Below are 18,010 nucleotides of genomic sequence, written 5' to 3' on the forward strand. Positions count from 1 at the left end.
ATTTAGAAATTTCACACATTAATATATTTTCTTAGCTTGCTATTGTTAAATTATAAAGACAATAGGCTATTTATCACTTTTTATAATTATAAAAATATATTCTAGGTAAATGTTTACAAAGTGCCTTTTTTAAATAAATGAAAGGCCTATTTTGTCATTATTAATTAAATGTTTTAGTGAACAACATGAACTCTGTTTTAGGTAAATTTTTATTTTGTATTTATATTTATTGAGGAATCTAGAATTTATTGATAATGGTACTGAAGAAAAATATTTTTTAAAAATCAAACCATTCCTTATATATTAAATAAGGAAAACTTAGTTCATAATTTTCCTATTAGAAAGTTAGAATCTGACACACAGCAGAAGGAAAATTTGCAGTTACTGTAAAAATTTTGGCACAATCTGTCTTTTAAAGGTATAAATTAAATTACTAGAAATTAAACTTTAATAATATTAAAGCATCTGGTGTTTGTAGACCTAGAAATATATATAGAATATTATAACATACAACTATCAAGTATATTCTGGAATAGTTTGAAACACTTTAAAGCTAATAGGTGAAAATATGAAAGATATAATTTTTATGTTCAAACAATGCTTGCCCCACACACGCACACGCACACGCACACGCACACACACACACTAACTTTAAAGCATTTGGGGATTTGGGGATGATCTTGGAAAACAATAAGGAAAGAGTATTTTGCTACTAGTTTTATATTACTCAGTGGCCTTTGATACCCTGACCCCCTGAATTATGAAAAAAAAAATTGATGCAGTGTCTTGTTTTAATAAATAATTTATCAGTTCAAGTTATTAACTAAATTAGGGCTCTCAATCGTAGATTTAAGATAAAATTTATTCTTCCTCAGAGGCCTTTTCCTTGTATAATTCTACAGTCTGGTAAGCTGAACATTAAAAATGTTACATAGTTTCAAGGAGTGATGTATTCACCTACTTAGTGCTCATCCCTAAAGTTGAAAGCCAACTGACTGGTTTTAAGATTGATGGCATTAATAGGTGTGGCAATGTATATTAGGTACCTTCCATTAGAGCTATTTGAGGAGAAGTTTGTATAGGGAGCTTTTTACATAGCAAGCCCTATCATTTATTTTTACAAGATATTTTTAAAACCTTAAGTTTTTGTGAACATAAAAGCACAATAAAGGCTAATAAAATTCATTTGGATGTGATGATATTGGAGAATGAGTTATAGACCTTTCTGATCTAAACCTGACTTCATTTTTAAACATCTAATTTCTGTGGAACTAAAATATTTGGGCTGATAAACATTTTTATGAAATAAACCATTGGCTGTTTAATTGCCCTAAATACCTAGATTTCTTGTTCACCAAAGAGCCTTTGTCAGACTTATATAAGTTTAGTATTAGAAGATACAGAAAATTTGTGAACTGTAGAATGTTCAAGTTAGGAATCTAAAGATTTTAATTAGACGACAGCATAGTTTTGATACTAAATATTTTATTTTACTAAAAATTATGGAACAAACATTTGGATCTTAGGAATAAGAAAACTTACTGTTATTTTTCCCATGTCCCTTTTAATCACTACAAATGTAATTTTTCTCACACTATAATATCAAAAATAGAAATTTATATTTTGCAGTTTTTCAATTTATAATTATTAGATGTTAATATTCTTTTAGTCTTCTAAAAGGTGTTTTTATTTTATTTTTTAAATCCTCACCTTAGGATATGTTTTTCATTGATTATAGAGAGAAAAGAAGGGAGAGGGAGAGAGAGAACGAGAGAAACATCAGTGTGAGAGAGAGAAAGATGGATTGGTTGCCTCCTGCACATGCCCCAATGGGGATCCTTCCCATAACCTGGGTATGTGCCCTGACTGGGAATCAAACCCACCACCTTTTGGTATAGGATGACACACTTACTAACTGAGCCACACCAGCCAGGGCTCTTCTTCTATATCTTGCTCATTGGACCTGACAGTTTTTGGAGATATATATGTTTTGTCAGAAGTATTGTAGAGAACCACATTCAAGATTTGTAAGACAATATTTTTTTATTGATTTCAGAGAGGAAGGGAGGAGAAAGAGATAGAAACATCAGTGATGAGAGAGAATCATTGATTAGCTGCCTCCTGCACGACATCATAGCGACCTGTCGTTCCACCTTTGGTTGATTGGCATATTACACTTTTATTATATAGGATTTTCAGTACCTCAATTAGCCTCCTAATCAAGTCCTGACCAGAGATTTCCTCTTTTGTGAAGCTGCCAAGTTGAATATATATCCTGGACTGACGTGGTCATTCAGGTGGCAAAGCTGTTTCTTCACACTTGATTCACTATGATATTGTTTGGAACAATGGTTTCCAAGTTCACTAACTCTAGGCTGTATCTTAATATGTTTTGGGGTAGTAGATACCCACGGGAAACACTTTTTTTAAAAAAATCAGCTGTCCAAATTAATATGTGTTCCTAAAAATGAAATGTGGAATATTAATATGCCCATTTGATGTAGTAGTTAAGAAAAACAAATGATAGCTCTGATGATTGTTTTATTAGCTACTAATATAAATATTTTTAGTTGAACACTCTTAGAATAATGTTTCTGGGCAAAATTTCAGAAATTTAATTCAGCAAATAGACTTAAAGAAAAAGATATCCAAAACATACAAAGTTACTCAGAAATGTTTTAGGTCTTGAGGCTGTGATGGTTCTCTTTACAATTAGCTCTTGAAAGGGAATGATGAATATATGTTTAATTCTTACTTTTGTCCATTTCCAGCTTACAAAACACTACACAGCAAAATAATGATCTGCTAGACTGCTAACCCGAGCATCCAGCTTCCACAATGCCTGTGCAGGCAGCTCAATGGACAGAATTTCTGTCCTGTCCAATCTGCTATAATGAATTTGATGAGAATGTGCACAAACCCATCAGTTTAGGTTGTTCACACACTGTTTGCAAGACCTGCTTGAACAAACTTCACCGAAAAGCTTGTCCCTTTGATCAGACTGCCATCAACACCGACATTGACGTGCTTCCTGTCAACTTCGCACTTCTCCAATTAGTTGGAGCCCAGGTAAACTTCCAAGATTTTACTAATTTGGTATGTGCAAAAATTATAGTACTTAGTTCATTAAGGGGTACAAAGTATGTTTAATGATATTTGATACGTAAAAATATTCAGTGTATCTGATTCTCATGATTGTATCCTGCAAAAGTTTTTCTTGAAATAATGTCATAAATCCTTATGGAAAACCATAATTTTATTATGGCTATATGATTCTCTGTGTTCAATGCTGTGGTCAAAATTTATTTTATAAGTGGTTTTGGTGGATAAGAAAAATTTTGATATAAGCATACACCAATATTTATTCATTAGGTGATATGAGAAGAAATGTAATCAAAGTTTTGGCCAGAGAGCAACCAACTAGAAACCTCAAATGGAGGTTTTTTGTTTTTTTTTTTTAATTTCACATATATAATAATAAAAGCGTAATATGCTAATTAGACCGAACAGCCAGATGACCTTCTGGATGAAGCTGGGGCTGTGAGGGCCTAGGCAGCTGCTGTGGCTGCAAGGGCCAAACACCTTGCACGAATTGCATGTATCGGGCCTCTAGTGATAAAATAAGTCCTATTTGGGGATGAGTATATCGAAAACCATGCTAAAAAATAACTATTTCTTGTTGATAATCATTTTATTGAATCAGAGCAAAGTCCTAGATTTATAGTAATTTTCATTTAATGAGAGTCTACTTTGTGTAGGTATGATGGTAAACATTCAATATCTGTTATTATTAACTAGCGGCCTGGTGCATGGATTCGTGTACCTGTGGGATCCCTTGGCCTGGCCTGCACTCTTGCAATCCAGGACCCTCAGGGGATGTCAGAGAGCCGGTTTCGGCCCAATCCCTGCAGGATGCATATGAGCTCTTTGGTTAATCTTTGATCGCCATCCCCCCTACCCCCTTTCCCTCTGAGATTCATCAGCCTTTTCCATGTTTCCGTGCCTGTGGTTTCTGCTCCTGCGTTGAGCATCTGCCCCCTGGTGGTCAGTGCGCATCATAGCTGTTGGTCGGTTGGCCGGTTGCTTAGGCTTTTATATATATAGATTCTTGCTATAGCTTTTCAGGTATTTAATATCCCCATTTTACAAGTGAGGAAGAAGATTCTGTACATTGTGTATTACATAAAGAAAGTAAGGATTTTTCTGATCAGTCATATCTTAGAAAATTCAATGAATTAAAATATCTCGTTCCATAGTATCTTCATATTTGAAGTTTTCCTATTAAAGAACAACATTTCTTCTCAATGTTCATAATCCAGACACTCTGAAATCAAGATGCAGTTGTAATTATTAGTGCATCATAATTTAATTGGCAGCAATTTTTCTTAACAGTGCAGAAAATAATGGTGGCTCTTGCAGGCATTTTAGATCCAACAAAATACTGTTGACTTTTTGTAATAATACTAGCTACCGTTTATTTACCATCTGCTATAGGGCAGGTATTGTGTTTGTCTTTTAAATAAATGTCCTCTCAGTTGGTTCTTAAAAATAGCCTGCAGGCTTATGCAGTGTGATTTCTTTTATCTTTTCAGGCTCATATACTACTGTCTTCACTCTTTCTGCTTAAGCCACACTGCCTCCCAGTCAGTTGTTAAATATGCCAGAAGTATTCCCACCTGAGGGCGTTTGTGTAGTGACTCTGCCTAGAATGCTCATTCCTTCCCCTTTTTTAAGTCTTTCTAATGTCACGACTTCCAAGGAAGCCTATCCTCCTATCTTGACCATCCCCCTTAAAATTGCAACCTCTCTCCAGTACTCCTACTTTTCCTTATTCTTGTTGGATAATTGGTATTGATCTCCCTTCATCATACTGTTTTTTATTTATGTTTTTTTTAAATTTATTGGTTACCTTCTCTCTTCTCCACTAGAATGTAAGCTCCACAAGGGCAAGAAATTTTGTCTGTTTAGCTCACTGTGCTCGGTACATGATAATAACTCCATAAATGTAAATATTTGTTTAATTAAATTGAATTTTAACATTTTTAAAAATTTATCTTTATTGTTGAAAGTATTTCAGATGTCCCCTCTGTCCCCATTGACCCCCCTCGCCCTGCACCCCCCAACAAGCTAAATTGAATTTTTATAATGGCACAATGAAATAGGGATTTTCATCTTCATTTTGCAGATAGGGAAACCATGACTTGGAGCAGTTAAATAATTTACTCAAGATCACTCGTAGAAATGGCAGAGCTGCAGTTTTGACCTTTCATTGAGAACACTGTGTCTTGTGGTGCTTATATTCTAGCAAGGGGGTACAGTAAATATAGTAAGTACATTATATAGTAAGAAGGTACTTAGTGCTAAGGGGGAAAAAATTCTTGTCCTTTTTACCTACTTTTTGTTTTAAAATACTTTTAGAAAAAGTTGCAAAATTTATACAGAGAACCTGTATAACTTCCTGCAGCTTCCCCTAATATTAACATCTTTTAAAATTACAGCATAGCCCTAACCGGTTTTGCTCAGTGGATAGAGCAAGCATCTAACTGCAGACAGAAAGGTCCCAGGTTTGATTCCGGTCAAGGGCATGTTCGTTGGTTGCCGGTACATCCCCAATAGGAGGTGTGCAGGAGGCAGCTGATAGATGTTTCTCTCTCATGGATGTTTCTACCTCTCTATCCCTCTCTGTAAAAAAATCAATAAAAAAATAAAAATAAAATTACAGCATAGTTATCAACCCCAAGAAATTAACATTGATACAGTACTATTAACTGCCTGCTTCTTTTCTTCATCCATTAATCCACCAGACCCTGCTATTAAGTATGATATTCTTGATTCTTGGAAAGCAGATTTATTAGATGTTTGCCTTTAATTTTATTTAAACTACCTCGATGTATGTCTCTGTTATAATTTATACTCACCAAGATTATTATCAAATATATAAATAACAGCTTGTAAGCTGGGTGAATGTATTTCTTCGATTTTTTGTTTGTTTTGTTTTTAGGTACCAGACCATCAGTCAATAAAGTTAAGTAATCTAGGTGAGAACAAACATTATGAAGTTGCAAAGAAATGTGTTGAAGATTTGGCACTCTACTTAAAACCACTAAGTGGAAGTAAAGGTAAGTTCCCAAAAAGTGTTTTTTTCTGGTGAGGAGGACTTGGTAATACATTTACTCTGACAGATTTGATGCTGATGCCCTCTTAAAACATTTTGAGTTTTGGAAAATGAGTTTGCTTGGAGAGATCTTGGAAAACTTTTTGATTGAAAACATTTATTACACTATTTTCTGAAAACAACCAATATTGTTATTAATTTAGTAATTCATTAGACATACAACATTGAGTTTTAAGCCATATTTGTATTCATTGATTAAACTAATAGTGCTATAGCAGGATATTACTTTTGATAAGCCCTATTAAGACAAGTTTTATGTGTTCATGTATTCATTCAGTCATTCATTAAATTTTATTGAGCACTTATAGAGGTTATAGTCCCTGTCTTCACGGAGCCCGCAGTCTATTGGGGGTGATAGCCATGTAAGCACAATAAATTATTTTAAGTGCTGTGACAGAAGTGAAATTCTGTTTTGTTTATCACTGCATACCCAGTGTTTAGCACATCATATATGTAATAAAATGTTGTTGAATGAAAAAATCAATCAAGTATTTATTTTGTACCTGCTCTGTGCTTTGCACTGTTCAATATTTTGGATATAGTGATTTTTTTTTGAGAGACTTACCCTGTACACCTCATTCATTCATTGAACAGATATCTAAAGAGCATATAGTAAGCACCAGACACTATTTTGGTACTTGGGGATACTTGAGCAAATATGCGTGCCCTTGTAGCAATCATGTTTAGAGAAGAGAGAAAGTATAATAATAAATATAATAAAAAAGAAAATTATGTAACATGTTATAAATAATTGCTATGGAAAGGAAATAATACATTTAGAGGGATAAGAAATGTCAGAGTGAGTGGAGAAAGGCAGTGCAATTTGAAATAAGGTGATGAGTGTTGGCCTCAGTTAAACGGTAGCTTTTGATCTTGAGATAAAAGGTGAGGTAGTTAGCTATGTAGGTTCCTGGGAAAAGACTGTTAAAGGCAGACAGAATAGTAAAGTCCTCAAGGCATATGTAGTATCTTCAAAGAATAACAAGGATCTATTTTAAAGCTAGGGCCAGAGACTTTCTTAAATTATTGGATGTGGGATAGGAGAGAAAGAGCGGAGTCAAGTATGACTGTTGGGTTTGGGGCCTGCGCACGAAAAAGAGAGGTTGTCATCAATTTAGATAAGGGATAGCATAGTAGATCAGGTTTAAATAGGAAAACTTGGAGTTCAATTTTGGTCATGTGAACTTTGCTATGTCAAATCTTCACTTGAATGCTGTTGAGTAACCGATGGATATATATTAAGGAATGAAGTATAGGAGCTGTAACTTTGGAAGTCATTGACATATGGATGGTATCTAATGCAGTAAGACTAGGTGAGATCATCTAGTGTAGATAGAGAAGAAAATGAAAACTGAGTCCTGAGGCCCTTTAACATTAAGAAGACAGGAAGAAAAGATAAAATCAGAAAATAAGACTGGAAAAAAAAAGTAAGAAGGTTAGAAAACTAAGAGAATGTGTTCTGGAAGCCATGTAAAGAAAAGTGATCAAATAAGTTAGAGGTGATATCTGTGATGATGCTGTTGAAAGGTCAAGTAAGATAAGGATTGAGAATGGACCATTAATTTAGCAAAGATGAGGAAATTGTCATGACGAACAGTTTTGGTTAAGTGATGGTGGCAAAAACTTGGAATAGATTTTAAAGATTGTGGAGAAAGGAATTGAGATAATTCTAGATTTGCTGCAAAAGGAAGGAAAGAAAAACTCAAGGTAGGGGAAGAAGAATAAATAAGATTTACTTTTAAGACAGATGAAATACAACTGGCTTGTTCTTATTAATGCTGATGGAAATGATCAAGTGGGAAGGGAAAAACTGATGATATCGGAGAAAGACAAGGATTGTTGGAGCAATGTCCTTGAGTCGGGAAAAGGGATTAGGATTGTGGATCATATCTTGTATATAATAAAAAAACAACGCTGTTAATAATTATTACTTTTAAACTTTATTCATTCAACTTTATATTTACCTTCAATAATTTTAGTAAATAGACTAAATAAACAAACCAAAGGTACTCTCTGTTGAGGGACTCATATAACCCAGATAAGAGGATACCTAAGTAAAATTTGAAGAAACTAAAAATTAGGCTCTTATTACCAGTGACTGGTAATAAACTGAAATAGATTGAGTAAAAAAAAAAGGAAATTTATTCATAGGAGGCTCATTAGGAATTGTGGCTTAATAGTTAAATACATATAATAAAAATTGGCTTGTCTTTTTTAATTGAAAAAAACGTTAGTTTACTTTGTTTCCTTTTTCCTAAAGGTGTAGCTAGTTTGAACCAGAGTGCACTGAGCCGTCCAATGCAAAGGAAACTGGTGACACTTGTAAATTGTCAACTGGTAGAGGAAGAAGGTCGTGTAAGAGCCATGCGAGCAGCCCGTTCACTTGGAGAACGAACTGTAACGGAACTAATATTACAGCACCAGAACCCTCAGCAATTGTCTGCCAACTTATGGGCTGCTGTCAGGGCTCGAGGATGCCAGTTTCTAGGGCCAGGTAAGATAGATCACTATCTTGCCTTTCTTATTGGTTATCAGGGCTAGAGGATGCCAATTTCTAGAGGTAGGTGAGAATCCCCAGACTCAACCCATCTTTATTTATACATACAAAGCTTGACATAATTACAGATAAACAAGCCAGTTTTTGTTGATCATAATCTATATGATAAGTGCTATAATGTTTTAGATCAAATTCTCTCATTTAATCTTCAATGTCCTTCAGGAGAGGTAACACAGATCCAATTTTACATATTAGAAAACTGAGTTAGTTAAGATTACGCAGGTGGTAAGTAAAGGAAAAGTAAATTTTTTTTTAACTTTTAATTTTGAAATAATTTCAAATTTAACAAAAAGCTGCAAGAATAATGCAGAGCCCCTGACCAGGTAGCTCAGTTAGTTAGAACCTTATCCCAATATGCCAAGGTTGCAGGTTCAATTCCTGGTCAGTGCACAAACAAGAATCAGCCAATGAGTGCATAAATAAGTGGAACAACATATGGGTGTTTCTCTCGCTCTCTCTCTCTCTCTCTCTTTTCTCTCTCTCTCTCTTTTCTCTTTCTTCATAATCCTTAAGTAAAATACAGAGTAATGCAGAGAATTCCTGTGTACTCCTTATCCACATTGATTAGTTTTTTAATTTGCTACATTTGTTATATTATTCCCTCTTTCCTTTATGAACCATTTGAAAGTAGGTTGAATACCCATTAATCCTTAAGTGTGTTTCCTAAAAACAAGGATACAATACTACATTCTATAGTTTATATTCCAGTTTTATCAATTATTCCAAATATGTTTTTTATGGCATTTATGTTGTAAATATTTCCCTGGCTGGAAAACAACATAAATTAATACCTTCTTTAGGTATTGCACCTAGAGGCTAGTATCATTTTAAAATTATATAAAAATTAGTTCTGACAGGCAGAGTAACAGTTTCATGCATTAAAAAAATTACCATTTATCATGAGACTGTGTGTCCTGCCCTAACCAGTTTGGCTTAGTGGATAGAGCGTCAGCCTGCGGACTCAAGGGTCCCAGGTTCGATTCCAGTCAAGGGCATGTACCTTGGTTGTGGGCACATCTAAGGGAGTGTGCAGGAGGCAGCTGATCGATGTTTCTCTCTCATCGATGTTTCTAACTCTCTATACCTCTCCCTTCCTCTCTGTAAAAAATCAATAAAATATATTAAAAAATATATATAAATAAAAATAAGACTGTGTGTCCTTCACATGTTATTTGTCAGAGTAGCGGTGTGTGTTTTATAAATGAGGATTTTTTTTTCACTTTATGTTAAGTTCTCTTGACTTGTGTTCTTGACTTGTGTTCTGATTGGTTGTTTAATAGGAAAGATGTTTTCTTTTGTTTGATTGCAGACCCCTTATCTGTGGTTTCTTTTTCTGCAGTTTTAGTTACCTGAGGTCTAAAAATATTAGGAGGGACATTCCAGAAATAAACAATTCATAAGTTTTAAATTGCACGTTACTCTGAGTAGTGTGATAAAATCTCATGTCATTGTGAATCATTCCTTTGTCCAGCATGTCCTTACAGTATATTCTATCCACCCATTAGTCACTTAGTAGCCATCTTGGTAATTAGTCTGTTGAGGTGTCTCACTGCTTGTGTTCAATTAACACTTAGACTGACTTTAAGTCACAATGCTTATGTCATTCACCTCACTTCATCTCATTGTGTAGTCATTGTATCATCTCGTATCTTCACAAGAATCTTGAGTACAGTACAGTAAGATATTTTGAGGAAGAGACCATATTCACAAAGCATAATAGTATATTATAATTGTTCTATTTTTAGTTATTGTTAATCTCTTACCGTGTCTAATTTGTAAATTAAACTTTACATAGGTATGTATGTATATGTATGTACTGCAGGTTCTCGAATAACATTTCATTCAACATCGTTTTATTATAACGTTGATGAGATGCTATAGGAACTTAGCTCTTGTTTGTGTCAATTAGCCTATGGTAAAGTTGGTTTCATCATAGGTTGTTTTGCTTAAAGTTGCAAAACCTATTGACAATGTTAAGTGAGGACTTTACTGTTTAGGAAAAAAATATATTAAACAGGGTTGGCCAAGTAGGTTTACAGTTGTGTTAATACTGTAATTAATAAATAAATAATAATACAAAAATAAGCTCTGCCCCGGCTGAGTGGCTCAGTTGTTTGAGTGTAATCTTGTGCACCAAAAGGTTTCCGGTTCGATCCCAGTCAGGGCACATATGGTATGGAAGGCAGTGGGTCGATGTTTCTTTCTCTCTCCACTCCCCTCTTTTCTTCCCCTTCTCTCCCTCTTTCCTCTCTTCCTCTCCCTTCCTCTCTCTAAGCATGACCACAGGTGAGGAATAAAAAAAAGAAGCTCTGTTTCACATACTTACAACTGTAAGCCTACTTTTGCCCACCTCTGTATATAGGGTTTGGTACTATCTACAGTTTCAGACATCCACTGGGTGTCTTAGGACATATCCTCTGTGAATAAGGGTGGACTACCGTATTTTTTAATTAAGCTATATTTGTGTATGTGTGATGTCCTATTTTTGTGCTAATTAAATACAGACTGGAAAATGAACCACTGTAAACTAATACCAAAGAAATCTTGGACAGACGTGATCTGCAGGGTTTCTCATTTATCATGAACTCATGTTTCTTCTAGCTATGCAAGAAGAGGCCTTGAAGCTGGTGTTGCTGGCACTAGAAGATGGTTCTGCTCTCTCAAGGAAAGTTCTGGTACTTTTTGTTGTGCAAAGATTAGAACCAAGATTTCCTCAGGCATCAAAAACAAGTATTGGTCATGTTGTGCAACTACTGTATCGAGCTTCTTGTTTTAAGGTGAGTAATAAGCAACCATCTAAATATTACATGCCTATATGTGGGACAGAGGCTTTCTGTAATGGGTATTATCCTGTTAGAGGCCCCCACAAATGCAGAATGCTTATAAGAGTTGAAGGAAAACTCTTTTTTTGAGAAGTACAACTTTTTGTTTTTTAATATATTTTTATTGATTTCAGAGAGGAAGGGGGAGAGAGAGAGAGAGAGAGAGAGAGAGAGAGAGAGAGAGAGAGAGAGAGAGAAACATCAATGATGAGAAAGAATCATTGATTGGCTGCCTTCTGCATGCCCCCCACCAGGGATCGAGCCTGCAACCCAGGCATGTGCCCTTGACTGGAATCGAACCCGGGACCCTTCAGTCTGCAGGCCCATGCTCTATCCACTCAGCCAAACCAGCTAGGGCGAGAAGTGCAACTCTTAATTGACTTGAATTCTCATCTTGTAGATATTTTTCTTTAAAAGAGTTTTTTGCTTGCTTTTAGCATGGAGTTAGAACAAGGGAAGTTAACGATTCTGTTTAATGCAGAGATATTCTGATTGGGTATATCTCATGTAGGACTTGAGCATTCATACATACTTTAAATTTTGTGATCTTCAAGCCAAGGGTTCTGATTCAGTAGACCTGAAATTATAGTTTTCAAAACTTCATGGGTGATTCTGATGCATAGTAATAGAACTTGAATAGGACCAGGTTCTCTTAATCACCTGTGTCCATCTTTACTACTCAGGTAGATAGATGCGTATGGTTCCCAGGAGATACCCTGTACCATAGATGGTGGTTAGAGAGGTGCTAACATACTCTGGTTTTTTTGGGTTTCTTTTTTTCTACTTTTTAGATTGATAATTCCTCCTTTTATTTCCTTAAGTAGGTTATGACAGAATATAGATTTTTTTGACTTCTAAGTTATACTTTGCTCTTAAATTATGCCAGATTAGAATTTTGGGTGTCCTAAACTTTTCTTTCTTGTACCGTCTTTTTGTGGTATCTGATATGTAGTAGTTTCCCCCCATCTTACATCCCCCCCCCCCCCCCCCCAAAAAAAGGTTTGGTTATGGAAGGAGGGAAAGCAGACCAGTTCTGATGGGTTGGGTATATTTCTCCTTTCTGTTGCTTAGGTTACTAAAAGAGATGAAGACTCTTCTCTGATGCAATTAAAAGAAGAATTTCGGAGCTATGAGGCATTACGCAGAGAACATGATGCCCAAATTGTTCATATTGCTATGGAAGCAGGACTTCGTATTTCACCCGAGCAGTGGTCCTCACTTCTATATGGTGACTTAGCGCATAAATCACACATGCAGTCTATTATTGATAAGGTTTGTGAAATTAGAGATCCTAATCTATTGTTGTTACATTGGAAAATACTGGAATCTTCTAAAAGGACTAAAGAGACAACCAGTTGAAGATTCTATGTTTTTAAAAATCAGAGTCTTATAAAATCTTTTTTTCCCCTTTTAATTATTATGATTATTTTTTAACTTTCAAAATAAACTAAGGGAGGCAATAGGGAAGCAAATACAGGATAAAAGCAGCTTGGCTTACAAAGTCTGTCATTCATCTACATTCCAACTCCAGAGAGCTAATACAGCTTGTTTTTTTTTTTTGTTTTTTTTTTTTTTTTTTTTTTTTTTTACATGATTACTAAATATTTTTTTTTTAATATTTTTTTATTTTTCGCTTAAAGTATTACAAAGGGTATTACATAAGTGTCCTTTTTTCCCCCCCCACCCTTGACACACCCCTACCCTCCCTTACCCCCCAGTGTCTTATGTCCATTAGTTATGCTTATATGCATGCATACAAGTCCTTCGGTTGATCTTTTACTCCCCTCCCTCCTGCCCCCCAACTCTCTCTGGCCTTCCCACTGCAGTTTGGCAATCAGTTTGAGGCAGCTCTGCCTCTGTAATACAGCTTGTTAATGAGTTTTCTGAGTGTCTAATGATGAATTTCATAGGGCAGATTCTGAGGTGAAAATCTAATTCACCATTGATACTCCTACTATGGAGTCTGAAGACACTTGAAAACCTATTTAGTATATTGACTTAATGAAAGCATTTGAAAATAGATGTAAGAATTAGAGTAAAAACCATTCTGTCTTCTGTTTTGTTAGCTGCAATCTCCAGAATCATTTGCAAAGAGTGTCCAGGAATTGACAATTGTTTTGCAACGAACAGGTGACCCAGCTAACTTAAATAGACTGAGGCCTCATTTAGAGCTTCTTGCAAACATAGATCCCAATCCAGGTATGTTGGAAAATACTCAATTGCTTATGTTTTTTATAATAACAGAAGATAATTTCTGCTAACAAATTCTCTCCTCCATCCCATCTCCTTGGCTTATTTTAGATGCTGTTTCACCAACTTGGGAGCAGCTAGAAAATGCAATGGTAGCTGTTAAAACAGTAGTTCATGGCCTTGTGGACTTCATACAGAATTATAGTAGAAAAGGCCATGAGACACCTCAGGTAAGCGCATTTATTGTACTTGTACCATTATCTCTTAACAGAGATTCATCCTGAACATTTAACAAGCTATCTGGCTAATGAACTCTTTAAATGGCTCTACTCTCTTATAAGTTTTTATTGTCTATTCTTTTGGGAGAAACTCAAGTTGTAGTATACCTGATAAATAATTCAGAGCACAGCAACAGTTTGCAGTCAAATGCTCTGCCACTGAGCTATACCCCCCAACAGTTTGGATAGTATCTTGAATATGAATTTACTGCAGATGTCTTTTACCAAATGTAGATTATTGATTCCTTCCAAACATTTTATCTGATTCTTTTCTAATGTGGAGAAATTGTCACTTTTTTTCTTCATTTCTGTCAATGAATTTCTGTTTGTAAGTATGTGGAAATTGAATTTTTAAAATATTTTCAGCCCTGGCCTGTGTGGCTCGGTTGGTTGCAAGTCATCCAGTGTACCAAAAAGTTGCTGGTTCAGTTCCCAGTTAGGACACATGCCCGGGTTGCAGGCTCCATCCCCAGTAGGGGGCATAACGATGTTGTTTTTTCTCTGTCCCTCTCCCCCGCCCCCCCAAAAAAAAAAATCAATAAAAATATTTTAAAATATATTTTCAGTGTACTTTAGAAGGAGTTATTTAAGGTATAACTCCTTTATTCTAATAACATCTATTTATTATTTATTAACTTTTGATGTTGTTAATCCTCACCTGAGGATATTCCCCCCCCCCCCTTTTTTTTTTTTAGAGAGAGAGTGGGAAGGAGGAAAGAAGGGGGAGGAAGGAAAAGAGAAAGGGAAACATCCATGTGAGAGAGACATCAATTGGTTGCCTCCTGCATGTGCCACGACTGGGGCTGGGGGTTTAAGCTGCCACCCAGGTACGTGTCCTTAACCAGGAATCAAACCCCTAACCCTTCAGTGCATGGGCCGATGCATTAACCACTAAGCACACAGCCAGGGTGACATTTTTTTATTAAGTTACTGTGAGCCAGTTCCTATGTTTAATATTTTACATATATTATCTCTAATTCTCACAGTCAATTGCAATATAATTGCTATTCTCAAGTTGAAGCTTAAAATGGTTAAATAGCATATCTAAAGTCATGGTGGCGGTGACAGAGGTAGGATCAAATCTACTCCAAAGTGATCTTTCCAATCTTATATCCTTATTCCTTTAGAAGACATTATACTATTCAAACACCAACTGAAAGATAAATGTTTCATCTTTATTAAGGTCACAAAAATAACAAGGACATTTTAGATTTTAATGCAAATCATAGTAGGTATGATGAGGTTTTTATATTTTGCCTCATTATGTGAACTTAACTCCGAGCCTAAGAGAGTTGTACCCTCAACTTGACAAATAAATAGGTATTTCTTAATTTTTCACTTTCAGGGGAAATCATATTCTACATATCCTGGGAAAGCTTAATCGAACAAACTTATGGCCTTTAAATGCTTTTTTAAAGTTTTTGTTTGGTTTTGGTATCATAATTTTAACACAGCAGTGAATTGATGAGGAAATCTTGTATTTTCATGGGCTTTGTGTTGACTGACAAATAAATAGACATAACATTTGAACCAGTTTCAGATAATCTCCAGAGGGAATGTCTAAAATGCCAACTCAGGGTTATGCCACGTAATTCTTAACAGGAAACAATGGAATGATAATTGTTTCAGCACAAGAATTACTTATATCTAATGTGAAAAAGAATTGAAGGTGTAGTCATGAAATTTTGAAGTCCCAAGAGTGAATAACACCTGGAATCTTCACTTTTCCACACACTGATTCTTTTTGTAGCCTCAGCCAAACAGCAAATATAAGACTAGCATGTGCCGAGATCTAAGACAGCAAGGAGGGTGTCCACGAGGAACAAACTGTACTTTTGCCCATTCTCAGGAAGAGCTTGAAAAGTAAGTTTTGAGAATTCTGTTGCATATGGGTTTAATTGTGGGCCATTATGAAAGTGTTATATACAATCCTAAAGTTTGTGATGCGTTTTCACGATGCAATTAACTACCTTGTTGCTTCTGGGAGCAAGGTTAACGTAAGTTAACTAGCTGAAATACATGTTTCTGCTAAGCACCTGTGTAGAATGAAAATACTCCTATGTGCAATCTTATTTGCTCCAGTTCACTTGAAGATAACAGCAAAGGCCCAGGTAAATGGTAATGCAGATTTTCTTTTTATGACTTTTGGTCTTATTTTAACATTCTTTTTATGTATCTTTTCCTTTTCTCTTCTCCTATGGGTAATTAATTCCTTTTTCCATGTCCATTTACCCCAAACATAAAAGTAAATGGGTAAAAGCTATTTTATTTTATTATTTTTAAAAATATTTTTTATTGCTTTCAGAGAGGAAGGGAGAGGGAGAGAGAGATAGAAACATCGATGATGAGAGAGAATCATTGATCAGCTGCCTCCTGCACACCCCCTACTGGGGATTGAGCCTGCAACCTGTGCTTGTGCCCTTCACCAGAATCAAACCTGGGACCCTTCAGTCCGGAGGCCGATGCTCTATCCACTGAGCCAAACCAGCTAGGGCCTGAGTATCAACTTTTAATGGACCTCTCCCTTTAAACTCAGTTTGAGCTCATTTTCTAGTCCTATGCACCCTCCTCTTCTACCTTCCATTCTACTCTGCCCCAGTGTTCCCTGATCCAACCAGTTAATTCAGGTCATGTTATAAGAATCATCTTTCTGTCAGCTTTCTTTCACCTGCTTTTCTTAGTCACTGAGTTCTATCAGTTCCTATATATTTCTCAATTCTTCCTTCATCTTTCCATTCTTCCATTCTTATAGTCCAATCATCCCCTCTTCCCCCTTCTTTTAATCCTCGCCTGAGGATATTTTTTCCGTTTTTTTGGTGTGTTTTTTTTTTGGTTTTTTTTTTTAGAGAAGGTGGAAGGAAGGTGGTGGGGGAGTGAGAGAAACATTGACATGAGAGAGATTGATGGCCTCCTTCACTCATCCTGACCAGGGCCAGGATCAAACCTGTCACCCAGGTATATGCCTAGACCGGAAATTGAACCTGCAACCCTTTGGTCTGAGGGCCGAAGCTCTAACCATCAGGGCTATCATCCCCTTTTCTTGATACACAGTTGCCTCCTAACTAGTTTTCTTTTTTTAAAAATATATTTTATTATTGATTTTTTTACAGAGAGGAAAGGAGAGGGATAGAGAGTTAGAAACATCGATGAGAGAGAAACATCCATCAGCTGCCTCCTACACACCCCCCACTGGGGATGTGCCCGCAACCAAGGTACATGCCCTTGACTGGAATTGAACCTGGGACCCTTCAGTCCACAGGCCGACGCTCTATCCACTGAGCCAAACCGGTCAGGGCCTAACTAGTTTTCTTACAGCTACTGTTGCCCACCCCTATCCCATTATTTCCCACAAAATAGGGAGAACTTTGCCATAAGACTCATTGTAGATAGGTATTTTCTCATTACTATATGGATAAAGGTATAAAATCTAGATTGTGGCTCTAAGATCTTGCATCATCTAGTCCAGAGGTGGGCAAACTTTTTGACTCGAGGGCCACAATGGGTTCTTAAACTGGACCGGAGGGCCAGAACAAAAGCATGGATGGAGTGTTTGTGTGAACTAATATAAATTCAAAGTAAACATCATTACATAAAAGGGTACGGTCTTTTTTTTTTTTAGTTTTATTCATTTCAAATGGGCCGGATCCCGTGGGCTGTAGTTTGCCCACGGCTGATCTAGTCTGTGCCTACCTTTCTGATAATCATCTCTTAAACGAATCTGTTTATTTAAAAATTAGTTTTAATTTTTTTATTTCTTTTTTGTTGTTGGTAATCCTCACCCGAGGATATTTTTCCATTGATTTTTTAGGGAGAGTGGAAGAGAGAGGGAGAGACAGAGAGGAACATTGATGTGAGAGAGACACATCAATTGGTTGCCTCCTGCACGTGCCCCAACTAGGGCCCAGTCAGGGAGAAGCCTGCAACCGAGGTATGTGCTCTTGACCGGAATCGAACCCGGGACCGTCCGCAGTCCGACGCTCTATCCGCT

The 18,010-nt window shown here is 36.1% G+C and overlaps 1 protein-coding gene and 1 non-coding gene across 7 annotated transcripts in view; both read left to right on the plus strand.

Moving 5' to 3' along the window:
• RC3H2 (ring finger and CCCH-type domains 2) overlaps positions 1–18,010 on the plus strand; it is a 45,166-nt gene that overhangs the window by 3,599 nt on the left and 23,557 nt on the right. For 4 of the 6 annotated variants that reach the window (XM_023760171.1, XM_006096289.3, XM_014462224.2 and 1 more), the window contains exons 2-9: positions 2,772–3,069; positions 6,002–6,119; positions 8,436–8,669; positions 11,334–11,509; positions 12,626–12,826; positions 13,621–13,753; positions 13,856–13,974; positions 15,773–15,885. In XM_023760171.1, coding sequence (XP_023615939.1) covers positions 2,839–3,069; positions 6,002–6,119; positions 8,436–8,669; positions 11,334–11,509; positions 12,626–12,826; positions 13,621–13,753; positions 13,856–13,974; positions 15,773–15,885 — 1,325 coding nt within the window. In that variant the 5' untranslated portion in view covers positions 2,772–2,838. Of the gene's footprint in view, positions 1–1,843; positions 2,298–2,771; positions 3,070–6,001; positions 6,120–8,435; positions 8,670–11,333; positions 11,510–12,625; positions 12,827–13,620; positions 13,754–13,855; positions 13,975–15,772; positions 15,886–18,010 lie in introns of those variants that run through there. The other 2 variants (XM_023760170.1, XM_023760169.1) reach the window with 2 other exon arrangements.
• On the plus strand, positions 13,427–13,537 carry LOC111827487. Its single transcript, XR_002831091.1, has one exon. It is a non-coding gene; the product is annotated as a small nucleolar RNA SNORD90 (small nucleolar RNA).

The sequence above is a fragment of the Myotis lucifugus genome, unplaced genomic scaffold (genome assembly GCF_000147115.1).
Source record: "Myotis lucifugus unplaced genomic scaffold, Myoluc2.0 scaffold_173, whole genome shotgun sequence".
NCBI lineage: Eukaryota > Metazoa > Chordata > Mammalia > Chiroptera > Vespertilionidae > Myotis > Myotis lucifugus.